The sequence below is a fragment of the Hetaerina americana genome, unplaced genomic scaffold, assembly GCF_022747635.1.
Source record: "Hetaerina americana unplaced genomic scaffold, ioHetAmer1.1.p SCAF_1, whole genome shotgun sequence".
NCBI classification, from domain to species: Eukaryota; Metazoa; Arthropoda; class Insecta; order Odonata; family Calopterygidae; genus Hetaerina; species Hetaerina americana.
Genome location: NW_027286069.1, coordinates 75108799 through 75128484, shown reverse-complemented (window position 1 = coordinate 75128484; position 19686 = coordinate 75108799). Strand labels below are relative to the sequence as shown.

Sequence of the window (19686 nt, the reverse complement as noted above, 5' to 3'; positions counted from 1 at the left end):
GTTTACCATGCTTTAATTCCTTCTTCAGTTCTCCATGAACTCACCTGCTTTTATGTTGTGTAAAAAGTTTATTCCCTTCCCTTCTCTACTCGACTTACCTAATATTTTCCCTCCTATATGATGTCTAGCGGAATTAACTGAAAACATACTCAAATTAGGATGTCTCTATTACTGATTTGTCATGAGTCTGCATTTAAATTCTTAAAAATTATTAAAAATATTAACATTTTTTTTCTTCTAGGGTAGTTTTATTACTGTTCCCAAGGACAAGACAGGATTTAAGCTACGAGCAAAAGTTGAAAAAATGTTGGTGGTTAATGTGAGGCAGCAATTTTTCCCTTCTGAACAGGTGAGAAAAGGGTAATGCTACCAAGTGGTCACATCATAAAAAATTAAAACATTTTGTCCCTATATGTCCTTAAAATTCAGTCAAAACCCTATTTTTATAGATGTTAGAGCTTTGATTTAAATAAATAAGAGATTGTGATTTTCAGGGGAACTCAGGGAAACATTGAAATTTTAAGAACTAACAGCAAAAAGGGGGTGAGGTAGTCCAGTGGGTAAAGTGTCAAGCTATGGAACAGAGGGCATGGACCTACCCTGATGTGTATCAAACATACATTCTATTTGAGTTGTGTTATTAGCAAATAGGTGTACAAAACTATCCAAAAACTACATTGCTGCTTTAGTATCAGTGCCAAAGTTCTTCATTGAGGTCTGGGGCCTTACTATAGAGTACATTGAATGAAAATACGAGGGACCTGTAGAATTATCAAGATTCGATTCACAAATTGGCTAATTGATTCTATTCTGATTTCAAAAATTTGTTTATTCAATTCAAATATCACCTACATATATCAGAATATGGTATACATCAAATTCTGCTTACATTTACGTGAAAATACTTAAGTTTTATGTTCTGTGCATTTATGCATGAAGTGGATAAAGAATCAATTGCTTTTATTTCATTATCACTAGTGAAAAAAGGTAAGTGAATTCGCAAAGTTTGCCTTGTTCAATATTTTTTTAATGAGACCATTAATATACTGGGTGCGGCGCTTAAATCCGGAGAAGCATGCGTTTCCTCAAACGAGATTTCCTTGCCGGTTTAGCGAAACCTTCTCCAGACTTCTCCGAAGAATTATACTTAGCCTCAATATCGAAAACAATTGATCTGGGGTACCAGAAGAATCGAAATATTTCGAAATATAATGCCCAGCATGAACACTTTTGATAATAGCGGCTCTTCAATTGTACTCCGCACTTGTATGTGACATCTTGGCCATTTTGAGGTTATGGCTGTTTACTAAATGCCTATAGCTTTCAATAACGCCAATTGCGACCTCCAGTGGAGCTATGATATGGTGAGAAATTCAAATTGAAATTTGTCCCGATTTAAGAGCTGGACCCTGTACAAAAAATTTAATAGATGTTGAACAATGTCTCAGTTGGTAGATTATATGGCTAATGACCTAAAGGTCTTGAGTTCAAGTACTTTGATGCCTCTAAAAATACTTGACTGAATCCAAGCTGCATAATATTTTGAATTCAAAACTTTGAAATCATATGAAGTTTACCTCTTCATTCTGAATGTATGAATTTCAAAACCATAGGACTTAATATCATGTGAGATCTTCCTTTGCATATCAAACAGTGGAGCTTTAGGTTGAAGGCAGTGATTTTCATTTCTTTAAATAAGCAGATGACATGGCATATTCAAGCAAAATATTTTTAAAACTAAAGTTTGTGCATGTATAACTTTGAAAATTTCACGATTTAATAATGGAATTAACATGAACATACAGAACAAGTTATTATTATTTCATCTCAAAACATTTACTGAAATAATGGACTCCAGTTTTGATCTAACATGAACATTTTCCTCTTCAAGACTGGTGAAGCTGGTGGAGGGAAGCCTAATCCAACTCAGTACTCAGCTGATGGAAAGCCACCTCATCCTTGGCTACGCCGTTATCCTCGTCTTACACGCCCAATTGAAGTGGAGCGATGTTTTGGCCTACTAGTCAGTCCTGGAAAGAATGTACGACATGGGGATATGCATCTCCTGGAAATGGTGAGTTAACTGCCCATGACCATTTATAAAAAAATATTCCCAGTGCCACTAAAAATACACAAGATTTTATTGGAGTCTTGGAGATAGCTCCATGTAGATGTTGGAGGATTTCAGCCTTTTAATTGATTATTTAAATAACTCTGCTCTCATATGTTGAACGTTGCTTTAATCAGGATGGTGGAAAATATTGGTCATTATTTGTTAATATGTGTGTAATATTTATAGTCAAATATGCTGTAGTGCATGCATCTAGTGAGCTTTCTATTAAACAAGATGCAATAAAAACAAGTTACCTGCTGTATCATGAAAATAATTGGGATCCTGCAAAATGGCCTTTAAAAAACAATTTACTAAAGCCCAGGTGTATCCATCAATTTTTGTAACCCAGTAGAGAAACAGCATGAGTGGGGACCTAAAAATAACTGGATGGGATTCGCTCTTGGTCTTGCTCTTGTAGTTCGGGCCTCTCTTTCTAGATGGATGTTAAGTAAACCCCTCTGTAATTTTACACTGGCTTAAGTCTGTGGAAAATTACAAACTCATTTCATATGGACCTCAAACAATTCCATGAAGGGAAGCCTGAAAGTATCAAGTACAAACCCTTCTGAGTCAGTATGCCCAAGCAGGGTCTTTTGAGATGGTTGTAGAAAGTCCCTGAGAGAATTTTTGTGCAATGATTTTATTGACCTCTTTGATATATTTTAATTTGATATTGGAGAACAGCAAGTGGTGTTGAAATTTTATTTTCCACTTGGTAGAAATGCATTGAACGTGGTTGATATGTTGTTTACAGCTTATTAAAATCACGCCTTGAAAAGAACTCAAGTGTATGAGTGGCATTCATAATTTGTGGTGACATGTCAATTGAAGACATTCATATCCAGAACTGATGAAAATTTGGAAAAAATTCATGCGCTTGTGTACAAGGATAGAAGGAGTACTATTGATGAACCTCATGAATTATCTGGTCTTTTGTGGAGCTCAGTGCAATGCATTTGAGCCAAAGATTTGAAATGAGACAAATCTCAGTGAAATATATGCCATGCTTGTTGACTCCTGATCAAAAAGTGGCTCATGTCACTGCTTGCTGTGAATTTTAGGACCTCTTGGAAGTGGACAGTAACTTTTGCGACAAAATCAGCACCAGGGATAAATCATTATGTTATGGGTATGACTCCAAGACAAAGTAACAGTTGTGCCAGTGGAAGGCAGCGAACTCCCCTTGCCAAAAAAAGGCCTGGAAAGTCAAATTGGCTGTGGAGACAAATATTGATCTATTTTTTTGACATTCGTGGCATCATTCACTCTAGAGTATATCCCTGAGCACCAAATGGTGAACCAAATTGTCTACCTAAGAGTTTTGAGGTGGTTGCCACTATATTGTTTGGTTGAAACAGCTTGATTTGTGACAGATTGACGGCTGGTTCTTCTACCATGACAATGCTCCAGCTCACACAGCCATGATGATTTTGTGCATGTTTTTTGGCAAAAAACTGCATGACACTGATTCCTGAACCACCCTACTCACTGGATCTTGCACCTTGTTATTGTTTTTCTTCTCGCAAATGAAAAGGGAGCTGAAAAGGAAACGTTTTGGAGACATTCTATGAAAAGAGAATCGAAGGCGGTGCTGCAAGGCATCTGAAAGTATGAGTACAAAAGGTGTTTTGTGCAGGAGAGAAAACATTTGAACCAATGTTTCATTGTTAATGGAGAGTACTTAAAAGATGGCTAACCCTGGTAACTCAAAAATAAATCCTTTATTTAAAGCAAATAGTTTCTAGATATTTTTGGGTGCCCCCTCTTATTTTTATGTGTGTACCTAAGTCTATAGAGTTTTTTATTTGTTCTTTTTCATAGATGGTGCACAATTGATTATAAAATGTAGAATAAATTTATTGAAAATGATGTGAAAAGCATGTAATACCCACAATTTTTCATCTAGCATGGGTACAATACAAATTAACTGACACAATAAATGAATATGATGATTAAATGCATCTTTTTGTGGGCAGGTAATGATTTGAAATGAAACTGTGGAAAACTAAAAAAATATTTAACAACCAAATGCCTTTATAGTTAAAGTATCTATTCTCTCTGTGATTCCTGTATGTGTTGATATATAATATGATTGAAAAATCCTGCTTATTGCATGAAAAATTTTGGATTGGAGATTAAGACTTCTGATAAATGATGTTCTAGAGTAAATTTTACTTGCATGGTTTATTCTGCCCTGTGTGTAACAAAGGTCACACATTGAACCTTCTGTGTTGTAGGAGTAAAATCTCCAGAAAGTTATATATTATTACAATATTATATTATTTTACTATATTAGCTTTTTAATAAATGCTACAGTAGTTATTATACAAACCATTATATTATTACAATATTGCCCATCTGCTAATACCCACATAACATGTTATCTCTCCCTGTTAACTCAGAGTCAACAGGCATTTATTGGACCTGTTTTAAAATTGCAGCTGACAACAAAAGTGATTGTATATGTATATGTTCATGATAAAACATAATCATGGTATATAATTATCACAAAAGTAATTATTTTATGATACTTAATAGTATCTTAAAAATAGTAGTTAAATAGTTTTATGATTCTTAATAGTATCTTATTTTCACTCCAGTGTTTTGGTCTAGTGATTTTGTTTCCATGCATATGGATATAAATTCATGAATAAGTGTTTTGACTGATTACTTCCATGCAATATAATAGGTGCAAAGTAGCATTGCAATCAGTAATGATTATGGAGGAAAACTGGTACTAGCCTGTCTTTATTTCATGTCTTTATTCTTATGTTCTTTGTAAACTAATTTATCACCCTCTGGTTTATTTGCTTCTTTCAGATTTCAATAAGTGTTGCAGAGGAAGGGCAAAAGTCTTATGTCATATCTGGGCAGTTAGACCCTTCTGATAAAGCTTTTGATGCTCTAAATGTAGAAACATCATCAATAACTCAACAGCAGCAGCTGGGGCAGCATGCACCTAATTCTTTAACATCAAATGCTCCGACTTCTGTACAGCCTACCACAACATCAACGATATCTCAGCCAGGCCAAATAGATAATAGCTACATAACAGTTGGAGTTGATCTAGTCCTACGTGGGATTAGGGAACCAGTGAGGTTTTTAATCGAGGCTCCTGTCCGTGTATTCCCTTCAGCTGAGCGCTTCTGGTACTCAACCCGTCGGCCTCTTATCCAGCACTTTTATCTCCATTTGGAGGAGGTGATGTATAATAATAAAATAAGCATTTTTAATGTTTTTCTTAATCCATTTAATTTTATTCTTTTGAAGTAGTATAAAAGTACAATATTTTAGTTGTAACCAGAACTGGCCTCTTCCAAACTTAAAATGTTCTTTGTACAGTGTGGGTGAGGAAAACAAATTTTTTCCCGAATTATTTGTCTCACAAATTACATGTTTAATGATTTTCTAATAATTAATTCAAATCTGGGAAGATAAAACAGGGAAGACAGATGAGGAAATAGAATGCAGTGTTAATCGTGGTGAAAAAGAGTTCCAGAAGACAGTGGAAAATTGTTGAGTGAGGACAAAAATGGAAGAAATATGGGAATATCTTAAAAAAAGGATGTATTGAATCACAAACAAAACTATAGGATTGGTGAAATAGAAAATGACAAGGAAACACAGATAAGATGATTAAGAAGATAGAATAGAGAAGTAAATGGAAGAATGTATAAACAGAATAAGGAAGAAGGAATTTCAAAGAGTTGAATAGTAAATTAAGTCTGGAAACTTGGGCAAAAGAAATATAGTGGAGTATGCAGTATGAGAATATGGAAAGTTCACAAATGATGAAATTGGTACTTTTTAAAGGAAGATGGAAGCACCGTCAATAAGTAATTAGGAAAAATCTGTACTCATTACCAATGATAGCCATGAAAATTATTGATTTACCGATAAAAGATTAAAGAAAAATGAAAATATCACATAGAGGATCTATTTGGTAAGAATATTAGGCCAACAAGTACAGGTATAGAAAGAGAATATGGCATAAATAGCAAAGAGATGGGGGGACACTACCACTGTAGTAAATATAAATAAATTTTTTCCAATTTCTTCTTTCTCGTAAATGGGGCCAGTTTTCCTAATGAAAAGTACCCTTGCAGTAGCTTTCAGGGTATTATAATACTCTATATGTAGTCTTATAAGCTACTTTTAGATTAAATTTGTCTTGAAGAATAGGAAGATTCTCTTGTTTTTAGATTATTGTCCAAGCCACAGCTGAAACATGCATTTAAGTACCATTAATTTTTTAAAAATTTAGTGACAAAATACCTTAACTCCATCATCCATTAATTATTGTTTTAGTGCTAGTATTTGTTCACAGCAGCCATATTATTAAACCTGAATGTTAGTGTGATAGTTGTGGGTAGAACTCACTTAATGAATAGCCCAATGGCACACATCAGTTTATGGGGGTAGTTCCTTTTCTTGGGCCATCTGTGGTTTCCCAGAAAGATTTGATGCCTGGAAAATTTCACTGATTGGGTCAATCTGAGAGTGCCCAGATGCCTCCTCTGGAATCGAACCTGGGCCCTCTGATTAGTAGACCAGCACTCTGCCCCCTGGAATAGTGCGTCCCTAAGCATTCATTGCTAATTGAATATATATTGTTAAGGAAGGATGTAATTTGTTCCATTTTAAAACATGTTCCTACAACATAATGTAAATGTTTCTCACCTCTGATACATAGAATTATGTGAATCCAATATTTAAGGAGTCTGCATAATTTTGGAAATCCATGTTTTGTTTTGAGGAAGTTCTGTTATTAAGAATATAATTAGAAATTATTTAACAAATTTTCAATCTTTGTATATATATGAGGAGAGAAAGTATATAATTGAAAAATTAAAATAACCTCCCAATTGTATTTAATTGAAGCATATATTTGTACAAAGAAAATATCATGGCATATCCAGAAGTAATAATGGTAATTACTTGTCCTGAAAAAGAGGAAAGAGAAGCGGAAAGTGATTAGAAAGATAAAATAACCAGGACAAAAAGCTTGTCACATTATATTAATATTTACTTTGTCATAATGGCAACAAGTAGGTAGGCTATAAAATTTTTAAATTATCTTGCTATTACCTAACCTCAAGATATGGCAAGATGGTGGTGAACTGTTAATTAAAACATCCTCACTTTAGGCTCTTGAATGTGGGTCCACATTTATGTCAATGGAGAAGACAACTCAGTTTTAATTTATAGCTGTAGATTTTTTATCCTAATTTAAATTTGTTTAAAATTTTGATCTGTGGACTATTACTCATGAATAAATAATTATTTCATCAATTACCATGTGCACGTGAATGTAATATTCATAATTTTGCCTTAATCTTCTATAATTTAAAAAAATAAAAATAAGCTCTTAAGAAATTCTTTACTTCATATTTAGAGAATGCTTTGGCTATGACTTTCCATTGTTTTCCTGATCCCATCAAAGTCACAAATTGAGCATATTTCTGTGTTCCTGGGAATGAAGTATTTACTTAAGAAATATTTTTTTTGGTTTTTATAATTAAAGTTCAGGGGACATTTGGCTGTTTGAGATTTGAAAGTAAAATTCTGAGAGGTACCATTAGTCATTCAAAACCTTTGACATATTCTGGTGAAACTATGAATCAGAGCCTTAATGTTTTGATATCACGAGTAAATATTTATACAAGCTACTTTTCCAATCTAATAGCTGTGTTCAAAGAAGCTTCAATGTGTGCTAAACTTTTTTTTCTTTAATCTATTCACTCAAACTTGTATTGTAAAGTAGAAAAATAAATTATGTACTATGACAGAAAAATAAAAAAAGTGTATTGAACATGAGATGGCATCCAAAGGAGGGTTGTTAAAAATAAAGAAAAATTTCTAATCTTTCTTATTGCAGACTGTCACGTCCATTTTAAGCCCTGCTGGAGATCAGCCTCCTCCTCCTCCCCCAGTTGGTACATCCTCCCTCTCTCCATCATCTGATGATGGGATCTCCGTGCATTATAAAGTCCTTGGTATTGACACTTGTGGAGAGGTAAGTTTTAATTGTATCACGTTGAATTGGCATGTATGTATTTTAGCCTTTGTGATAAAGATATTAATGGCATTGGAACCTTATAATATGAGCATGAACTGTTCCGTGGCCTTTCTCGTAAAATGAAACACTTGTTTAGAGAATCATCTTTTCCATGTAAATTAATGTAAAATACAATAATGCATTCTGTGCCATAAAAATTTTTGTGAGTTTTATTCAAAAGAAAATTATATAGATATTATTTAGGATCGTGATTCATGTTCACCTTTTCTTCTATTGTGGCATGAAACCACCGGGAATGCAAATTCGAATGTACAAAAAAAAAGAATCAAAATAAGTAGTTTATTACTTATGATACTTTCATAATTCATTTTTACAAGACACATGTCAAAAGACAAGATGCCACAGAGAATTATAGTCTTCATCTCATCCTCTATCCTGGAATGAACCAACCTGTAATATGAATTAGATTTATAGAAAAAAACGAATTTAAATAATTAGTTTTTATTTATGGTACATTCATAATTCCTTTATACGATAACCCTGTCAAAATAAATTTGTTTTTTCCAACTCTTCAAAATTTTTCAAAAATACAGTACAGCAGTATCATCATAAAAACTTGTAGAACATGTAACAACTACCATATTAGGATGATGCTTCGTAATGTATGACGCTACAGTTTCCCATGCTTCCTGTATTTCTCTTATGACACTTGATGAATCTTTCTTTGCTGTTACCTCCTTAGATAACCTCTCCTCCAAAACTTCTTCCTGCAAAACACAATGCAACCCATAAGTTTTCAGTGGTCAGCTCCTGGCTGTGCTCCTCCACAAGCTCATGAAGAATATCATTGTTATCCACCTCCAGTCCCAGGAACTTGGCCAAATCTCACTGACTACAGTCCATATATCTGCCATCTCAAATCCCAAAAAATCAATGTTGTCAATGCTCTCCGGCTGAAGCTTCTTCCAAGCAGAAGTGAGAGTTCTCTTGGAAATCCGTTCCCACTCCTTTTCGATCATCTAAAGGCAGTCAATGATGTTGAAATGATATTTCCAAAATGCTTGTCAGATTGAGATTGGCCCTTTCAGTCACCTCATAAAAATGTTTGAAAAGTGCTTTAGTGTAGAGCTTAAAGTTAGAAAAAACCTGCTTGACCATAGGCTGAAGTAATGGAGTGGTGTTGAGAGGAAGAAACTTGATGTTGTTGTTTGACCTCCACATTACATTTAGCCTGCTCTTCTGGACTTTGCACTTCTTGAAGGCTCGTGAAGTTTCTGAATGGTACACAAGCATTGACTTAATTTTCACATCTCCGCTTGCATTGGTACAGGATTACAGTGTGTGACGGTCTTTCATTGGCCCGACAATGCATTCTCCTCTGATATTATATAGGTTCGCTTGGAGATCTTTTCCCAGAAAAGACCCTTCTCATCGCAATTGAAAACCTGCTGCAGGAGGAATTCCTCAGAAACTATGAGCTTCTTATAGTCACTGATGAAATTCTCTGCTGCCTTTTAGTCGGAGATTGCTGCTTCACCATGGCTCACAATGCTGTGAATGCTGGTTCTTCTCTTAAGCTTCTCAAACCACCCAGTACTTCCCTTAAATACTTCTTTCTCGTCTATTGATGATCCTGGCATGTTCTAACGAGGTCTGCAAAAATCACTTTTGCCTTCTCACAAAGCATATTATAGTTGATAGCATTGCCTTGCCATTATTTTTCATTTACCCATATTAGAAGTAACCTTTCAACATTGTTCAGAATATATTACCATTGCTTGTCAATCCATTTGAAGCATCTATCATCTTAATTTTTTCCTTGTTCTTGAGGATAATACAAATTGTTGATGCTGACAAATTGTATGTGCGTGATAGATCAGCAGCACTGACACCTTGTTCTCATTTTCTAATAATTTCACTTTTCATTTCTGTGGTTATTTTTGTTCTCTTTTGACTGTTTTCTTGCTAATTTTTCTTTGGGGACACTTTTAAAACTATTCATAAAATATTATAGAGGCATCGGCCTTAGAAGTCAAATTGTTGAAATAATATTTTCACATTATAGGAGAAAAGATTGAAAATTTGATCCTACCATTATTATTTTCATTATTATAACATTTAATTATAATTATTTTTTTATAAATTCAAGGGTCTTGTAGCATTATGCATAACAGAAGAGTAATATCTGTGTAAATGCCCCATAAATGCATAAGTGCTCTTTCTACTTTATCTTTGAAATAGCTTAGAGCACATAATATCAGGGTTTTGGTAAAGTGATTGAAATGAAGCTCATTTATGATGCTTCTTCAATTATTGACTTTGTATAATTCTTGTTGTATTCACTTATTAAGTATATTTTAATTTTTGTTGTAGGTTCTGACTGAAAAAGAACGAAACAGGCTGAATCTAGCCCTTAACCTTGCTGGTTTGATCAATCGACCACTTTCTACGTATGCATCTTTAACAGCATCTATGACTGGACATGCTCCATCTTTATTGTCACCCAAGGAAGAAGAACCTCTATCTGGTATGTAAGGTTTCGATAATATTTTTAATGTAGGTGGTTTCATGTCAAATAATCCAAGAATTTTCTTCTTAGTTTCACTTTTTCAAATTTCTGCATCATCATAGACCTTAAAACAAAACTTAGGGAGTATCATTTTGTAGCCTGATATCTCCATGGTTTTGGAGCTACTGAGGTTCAGACTAGGTTCAACTCTCAAATTAAAGTATTTTAAAAAGATACTTATTTTCAATCCACACAAAAAATAGTTTTAAGATTTCTATCAAGTTAATAAGGCTTTGTTTATTTAGCATATAACTATTGGTTGCTTTTCCTGGTATACCATGTGTAATATTATTGTCTATTTCTTATATATGTTTTTATGTCCAATTATTTTCTATTCCAAATACAGTGGAACCTAGTTTAACAAGCACATCACATAGTGAGTAATTCACACAATGAGCAAAAATATTGGTCATAAAATGACTCCCTTAGCAAGTAACTTTTTCTAAAACAAGTGACGAGGAAAGGGGAATTCCTGGAATGATTGTGCTCCTGCTACTTCAGTTTGTGTTTATCACTCGTTCCAGCACTAAGTGTTGCTAGTGATCACAATTGTGTTCAGGCTTGTGGATTGCAATTTTTTCATGCAAAGTTTAATAATATTTTGTGAATAGTTTTAAAAAAGGCCCTGAAGAAAAATCTATAAGAATACAGCCATGAGAGAATAAAAATAACAGTTGAAATGAAAAATAAAATAATTGAAAATTGGGACCAAGGTGTGATTGTGACTGATCTACCATGTATGTCAACAATTCGTCAACATCAGCAATGAGAATTTGCTTCAAGAACAAGATTAAGGAGATAAATGCTTCAAAGGGAGTTACAAGAATATATATGCAACATTTGCATATTCTCTACAATGTTGAAAGGTTACTTCTCATATGGATAAACAAAAAGCAATTGCAATGAGTCTATTAATGAGAATATCATTTGTGAGCGGGAAAAGTGATTTTTGCCAACCTTATTAAGAAGATGTCAGGATTATCAATGGCTGAAGAAGTATTTTAGGGGAGCTATGTGTGGTTCAAGAAGTTAATGAGAAGAACCGGCATCCATGGCCTTGTGAGGTGTAGTGGAGCAGCAACCTCAAAATCAAAGGTAACAGAGATATTCATCAATGACTTCAGGAAGCTCATAGATCCTGTGGGTTACCTGGCACAACAGGTTTTAATTGTGATGAGACCGGTGTCTTATTGAAGAAGATGCCAAAGTGAACCTATATTTGTTCAGGTAACAGCAGAAGAGAATGAATTGCCCACCTGCAGGCTAATGAAAAGTCATCCTATGCTGCTGTTTTGCATGAATGGAAATGGTGATTTGAAAATTAAACCCCAGCTTGTTTACCACTCAGAAACTTCACAAGCCTGCAAGAACTGTTAAGTCCCAAATAGTTAACTAAATTTGTTGTATAGGTCATGGGAAACTTGCATCGTAACATGTTTACGAAACATTACCATAATAAGGCAGTGTCTGTGTGCACCAGAAATTTATTTAATGACAAAGCCTAGTCACATTTTTACAAAACATTGAAGCATCAGCAAAAAGAATGTCTCTTGACAGGTTTCTAGTAAAAGGGAATTGAGGTAAATATCATAAATAATAACTATTTATTTGAATTTTCAACTGACATCATCCAATATAATTCTCTGTGATGATATGAGAGCTGCCCAGAAAGTAATCTCAGTTTTCATGCAGCATGAGACTTAGGGGAGGGAGGTAAATGGTCACCGTATTGATGCTCACAGTAGGTTGGTGTGCCTGGAGCTGCAGTGGTTGGAAGGTCACGCCGCTTGTTGTTTGTTTAAAATAGCAAGTCAAAATGAACAATACAATCGCTATTCCCACCAAACAAAGGGTTGATTCAGTGATAAGGATTTTACCGATAAAAAACTTCAAAACTGCTGACATTCATTGAGAAAGTTGTGCTCTTTATGGACCAAATGTGATAATTGGCAAGAGTTGTGCGTTAGTGTTGTCATTCGTTTAAGAGTGAACCTGTAAATGTCCATGATGATGACAGAAGTGGCCACCCATCTGCAGTGAACAATGAATTGCACCTGATATTGATGAAAAATTCATGAAAACCAGCATTTTACAATATCTGAAATCTTTTCTAAGAAGTTTTCCTTAGTAAGAAAGTTTTCCTTAGATTTCTACGACTCTGTTGCATGGAAACATGACTGAAAAGTTAGGCTACCCAATGGTTTGTTCTTGTCTTGACGAGGAACCTAAGGATGCCATCATCGATTGGCTGCAATCTGAGGTGGAATCATTTTATGCTGAAGGAATGAGAAAACTTGTTCACAGGTATGATGTTTAAACCTGTTTGGCAAATATTTATAAAATAGTAGAGATTTGAGATGAAAATAATTATTCATTTTCTGTATCTATTCCTGTGTATTTATTGTAGAATAATGGAGGTTACTTTCTAAACAGCCCTCATATAAAGAAATATTGTGCCAGTCCTGAGTCACTTCTTGGGTGTACGAAAACATTCAGAAGCTATCACTGTAGCAATTTTAATCATGCAATGTATGTAACGGAAGAATGCAATAATTTCCAAAATAATCTAACTGATGGACTTCACACTCAACTTTATATCACTCATAGGATAAAAACATCTTCCTTTATACTTCCTTTACCCACAGGATTTGGAGTAAATCATACAAAATGTATGGAAATACATATCCTCATAAAAAGGAGAATGAGGAAGAGATCTACTCAAATATGAGCATTCAAGAGTTTCAGAATGGGCTCTCCTGTCCACCTAAGTGCTTTTCATAACAACATCTAATTGGTCCTGTTTTAGGGAAATCAGTTGAAGTAGAGTAAACTCTTGATTATCTCCAATCTAGTGGATTCAAGATGATGCACGGATAATCAAAGAGCAGGAATAACCAAAATATAAGGAATTACGGTGCTGATATAAATGGATTCAATTCCTATGAATCAAAATAGTTTGAGAAAAGAAGTGACTGCTATTAAGAAACAAATAAACTCTTCTTTTATTATTCCTTGTGATTAACTTGAGTTTTTTAAGCAATGGAAAGTACAATTTTTTCCAATTTTTCAGCCATTTCTCTTAAGAGTTGAGTGATAGTTGTAGAAAAAACAACTATCTTTTGAAGAATAACAGAATGTATTATCTGAAAGCTAAACCAATCTTGTAGCCCAGGTAAAGAAAACAATAAAACTGATTGTCAAAGGACGAATATAGACAAAGATCATTTACACAAATTCATATTCATCTCTTGATACCTATTAAAATAATGCAGTGCCTGTAATCAATGACTTATTTGTTGAATGGTAAAACTATAAATTTGCTTATCTTAAATGAAATATGAATTCTCGGAGCTAATGAATATGTGGGAAACAATAACAGGAAGGTATGGATTGGAAAAATGTTTAAATATTGAAACATTAAGTACTATCAAAATATTTTGATTTTGTAATCAAAATAAAAACTTGAAAGAGAGCTGAGGTATTTCAAAATTTTGTCAGTAAGTAAGCCAAAGTTTCAAAGTATTTGATTACCTTTATGATTATAATTTTATCATTAAACTTTTGAGGTGCTGGGAAAAGAAAATAACATGGAGAATCCAGAAAAATGGGTAATCTGTGCAGAGATAATCAAGAATTTATTGTGTATGAGGTTGAAAACTCGTATAAGATTTATTTATAAAATACATTGTTGGAAAATATATCATTGAGTTGAGAAAATATGATACTTCTTATTACTGTAATACACCTACGTAGAAATCATTCCTAGCGCTAAATCTACACTCTGTTTATTGTATATTTATTTTTTGGATGAGATGATGAGTTGAATGCCAAACTTAAGCCATCTATTTATTTTCCTGTCTATTATTTTGATGTGTTCTTTCAGATGGAGATGAGCCTCTTCTTAGTGGCACTGGTGAGGTTTCTAGAGATTGTTCTCAGGTTGAGTTACAATCATGGGCAGATGCATTGCAGAGATGGCGGCCTTCCCCTAGTCCCAATCCTTCAAATTCTGCCACTTCTCCCCTGGGAGGGCCACCCTCAGTGGTGCCATCTGAGCTTCCTGCTGGTGCAGCTTCAAGGCCACGACAGTTGGCTGCCCTTGTGAGGCAAGGAGTTCCTGAAGCGCTAAGGGGTGAAGTATGGCAGAGGCTAGCCAACTGTGAGAATGATGCTCACACTATGGATACTTATCGAATACTCATAACAAAGGTAGCTTCTCAAGGATTGATTTTTGTTGAATATAGTTTGATTATTCACTGCTTGTTATCTTTGGTATATCATCCTTAATAAATTTTATTGTAGTATGATGTTTTATTTAACTATCTTCAATACTGTAGGCTATTGTAGCAATGTGTGATAAAAATGTTCTCTCATCTGTTCTGCAAAGTGGCGCTTTACATTGTTAATGTAATGTAGTTAATTTAAAAGGTATATTTTCTTTAAAAAGTTGTATTCAAATGCCAAAGATTGTGAATAAATTATTACAGGAAAGTGGATGTGAAGCTGTGATCCAAAGAGATATTCACCGTACTTTCCCAGCACACAATTTTTTCAAGGAAAGTGGAGGATTGGGACAGGATTCTCTCTATCGCATTTCAAAAGCATATGCAGTGTATGATGAAGAGGTTGGATATTGCCAAGGTTTAAGCTTCTTAGCTGCAGCACTCCTATTACATGTAAGAATGGAAGGATTTGTCCTTCCTTTTATTTTATTAGTAGCTTTAAGTATTACTGTATAGGCATAGTAAGCATCCCATATCTGGCATCTCCCTAGACCTGCGTGTATTCAAAAACTCTTTTAATATTTACCAACATTTTATTTATCGAAAATTGAAATATTTTTTGGTTCCAAAAAAATTTAAAGGAAATCACTGATATTTCTTCAATGTTATCTTCCCATAATAATGGTTTGTAGTGTAATGTTTAATTCCAAATATACTTTTTAAACTCACATGCTTAGGACATTCACATCTTGTTAAGATTGTTTCATTCCTTTCTCTTTCGCGTAGTCTAAATAGACTACGCGAAAGAGAGTCGCTACGCTTCGCGTTGAGTTTTACCTGCCAATTGATATTAAGAGCCTAACTAGTTTCATTTCATAGTGACAGTGTCAGTGAAAATGAATTGGTTTAGATATTAAGAGAGATTCACATTTCAAAATGTGAGTTTAAATTATCATAATGGTCAATCAGGGTTGCTCTTTAGGAAAGCCAGCCATCAAACCATATTTGATGGGCTCTCCATGCGTGTCCCAGTATTCTCCATAATATTTTGTTAATGTGGCCAGTGACATTTGTCTTTTGTGTGTTAATTATTCATCCTCTTATCATATTCTATCATAAAAATAATGTATACAGTATAGAAGGACTTTCAAATGTGAGAATCTTACATTCCATTTTTTAAACATGGTGTTTATGTTGGTATCGTTTTATATTCTGTTAGTGAATTACATATCGCCAAAACCTTGAATGCTTATAAGACTCAACAGAGAAGTTTTGAGAAAACTTTTCTCTGAAAATATGTCCAGACAAGACTAAATAAACACAATATATTGTCGAGAGGAGGAGGGTGCTAGAGAGTAAACGCTAGTTCTTGATGGCATTGAAGAGAAATTATTATTCATGTTCCACCCCACAAGACTGTACCCTTACTGTCCACAACTGTACTTCTATTCTGTACCCTTTGACCCAAGAAGACAAAAGGGAAGAGATCAGAAGAATGACTCATCTTCTAAAGTGCATTCCAAGAAGGGCTGAGATACTTATGGAACCAGAAGTGAAAGAGCACACCTTTTTTTCAACAGCAATTGCGGGTAGAAATGTGTGCTTAAAAGGATTATTTATGATATTTTACTAATACAAAAAAGTGAGGAGTCACTGAACCAGCTGAAAGGTCCTCTGCGTGCTTGTAAGCAAACAGTTCGACAAACAGCATGATCATATATTCTGTATACATCTGAGTAGGTTACTTGGAGTTACACAAATACATCTTTGCTTTGTTAGTTTCTCCATTAGAAGTAAACTATAATGAAAATGGCACTCCTCCCCCTCTTTGCTAGCTAGCAAAGGGTAGAAAGTAGGAGTATCAGAATGGTGATTTCCCATCCATGAAACATTCTCTTGTGCCTACGAGATGAATATCATTTCCCTTGCAAACAGACCTATTTTTTACAAACATATTTATGTCAGTTTAGTAATTTTGCTGAAAGTAGAGAAATAACTGAGAATTAAATATGCAGTATGCTCTAAGCTATATCCAGCATTGAAACATCACTTGTGAATTTTTAGAAAAAATCTGTGAATGAAAGGAATGATGAAAGGGAGAAAGCCTATGAAATCTCTTAAGTCTAGACCTGTTTTAATCTGAAAATAATTTTGAACAGTATCCTCAAATGCGTACAACATATCAACTTCTGTTTCTCAATGCTAGACAATATATTTTACCCAGTTATGCAGACCCTTTAAAGAAATTGATACATACAATATTTTTGTTATTTAGTTTGATAGTTGTGTTTGTGCAAATTTTACTAATATATCAATTTATTTGTTAATTAGATGCCAGAGGAACAAGCATTTTGTGTTTTAGTGAAGCTTATGTATGACTATGGCCTTCGGGACCTATTCAAAGATGGTTTTGAGAATCTCTACATGCGGTTGTACCAGTTGAATAGGTTAATGGAGGTAATTTTCTTGACTTTGATCCTACATTGCTGTTGAATGATTGTCTGTAATGGTTTTTCTGTCCTTAACCTTTTCAACGGTAGTATATATAAATGTATATATTCTGAGTAAGATTTTTTGATACCTTTTTAATTTATGTACGTTTTGATATTCCAGGAACAACTTCCAGAACTGTGGCAACACTTTTGTGAGCGAGGAGTGGAGTCACATATGTTTGGCTCTCAGTGGTTTCTTACACTGTTCACTGCCAAGTTTCCTCTTTGCTTTGTATACCACATACTGGATGTGTTTCTTCTACAGGGCATGGACACACTCTTCCAGGTGGCTCTTGCTCTTCTTATGGTAAGGCTTTTTCTTAGTCTCCTAGTTTTCCGTTGGTAATCTTTTTTAAATAAGACTTGTATATTTGGATTTGCTTTTGTAGTAGTTTTTATGGGAGGTGGTCGGCAGCTAAGGTCATGTGTGCTATTAGGGATGGATGGGATGGAAAGGGTGACAGCCTCTCGGTGGGAAGCCAGTGCATGAGCCACCACACCATCCCGATCCCCATTTGCTTTTGTGATGGACCCTTAAAATTTGAAAGGTTACCATTTCAGGAAATCCTTTTTTTATTTTGCTATTTTTACACTTGAGAGATGAAAGCAATGGTTACTTTCATTTGACAAAACCACAGCTAAGTAAACCCAAAAAATGTAGCTATTAATTTAAGAATTGTGGTATAGTAAAACCTTATTATTTTATTGCCACTTAATTTGAAATTTCATGCAATTCAAAGCTTAGGGCATTCCTTGACCAAGATTTTAGAAATTGCATGAATTCTCAAAAATCTGGAGGTATCATTTCAACAAAACTTTGATATCCTAGGTGGATTCCCAACCAGTTAACAGTTTGAAGTGAAATGCAGGTAAATATAAATGCTGTGACTAAAGGCCATTAGCTTAATATGGTAGTGATGGATAAATTAGCTTTTTATGGACTTATTATTCATTTAATTTTCAGCCATAACTTTGTTCACTTTTATTGGTGATATTATGCCTGAGTTGAATGTTTGTTTGTTGAGGCCCTTATTCTTGTTTAAAAGTATTGAAATCATTAGATACAATTTGATGCAGCCATAATTAACAGGAAAAAAGCAGATGAATATGAAAATTTATTTTATTTACACAAGGGGAAATCATATTAATGAGTTGCGTAAATGTCATATGCATGTATTACTTTGGAGAATGCTAAAATAAAATATGAAAAATAAACTATATTGTTTGTTAAGATGTTACTTGTGTATATTAACATTACATGGAAACTTTTCTCTATGCTGAATACAGATATAATTTGAGGTTTGGGGTGTTAATAGGCATTACTTAGGTTTGAATGTAGGGCCCTCCTGTCTGTAATTGAAATTCCTTCAAAGAAAGTTATTACAACACTAGCTTCAGACGAGGGAGCAAGTATTGGTTTCCATTTTCATAAGTTGTTAAAACATTTTTTTATTTGAATGTTTTATTTACCCCAAAAGAAAGAAAAAAAGGTGAAATATTCATATTATTGGCACTTGTAATTTATTATGTCTCATCTATTCTCCATTTGTCAGTGGCAAACTAACAGATATATCTGTGCCAGAGTTGTTTTTTATGGCTTTGATGTTTTGTCTTAACTCTGTTGAGACTATTAATCTAACAAATATGCAATTGTGAATTGCATTAATTTTTTTAGACGTGTGTTTTTCTTTTGTTGTAGAACTCACAGAAAGAACTCCTTCAGTTAGACTTTGAAGGAATATTGAAATATTTCCGTGTAACCCTGCCGAAAAAATGCCGCAATGAGGAGACTGCCAAGAAATTAGTCAAGTTAGCATGCAGCACCAAAGTGAAAAAACTGAAAAAGTATGAGGCTGAGTTCAATGCTTTAAAAGGTGGGTTTCTTATTTTATTTCGGAGTATTGCATCTCTCTCACCCTAGGTACTTATTCTAATTTTGGTGTAAATGGGTACTTATACAATAATAATTTGGTGGAAACATGTTGGCATGGTTCAAGTAGGATTAATGCTTTTGAGTTTGTCTTGTTAAAAATTGTACCAAAGCTTGCACATTGTACCCCTACTCATCCTTGTTACTAGCATTTGAAATAGAATGACTGCATGCCATAATAGTAAAATTATTAAGCAAAAGAAAAGATAACTTCCATGTTATTACCCAGAGTTTTTATATATTTATATTTAATGGTGAACATGTTAATGAAATCAATTGGAGATGTGAAGCATTTATTATGTGATAATTAGCATAAGAAAGCTCTACCAAATAAGCATAT

At 34.1% G+C, this 19686-nt stretch overlaps 1 protein-coding gene across 2 annotated transcripts in view; it reads left to right on the top strand.

Annotated features, from left to right (window-relative positions):
• Nucleotides 1–19686, top strand: part of GAPcenA (GTPase activating protein and centrosome-associated) — a 45262-nt gene that overhangs the window by 13676 nt on the left and 11900 nt on the right. For both annotated transcript variants that reach the window (XM_071591679.1, XM_071591669.1), the window contains exons 7-16: nt 242–349; nt 1892–2074; nt 4934–5314; nt 7992–8129; nt 10506–10659; nt 14585–14910; nt 15189–15377; nt 17256–17381; nt 17538–17723; nt 19116–19290. In XM_071591679.1, coding sequence (XP_071447780.1) covers nt 242–349; nt 1892–2074; nt 4934–5314; nt 7992–8129; nt 10506–10659; nt 14585–14910; nt 15189–15377; nt 17256–17381; nt 17538–17723; nt 19116–19290 — 1966 coding nt within the window. The remainder of the gene's footprint in view (nt 1–241; nt 350–1891; nt 2075–4933; nt 5315–7991; nt 8130–10505; nt 10660–14584; nt 14911–15188; nt 15378–17255; nt 17382–17537; nt 17724–19115; nt 19291–19686) is intronic.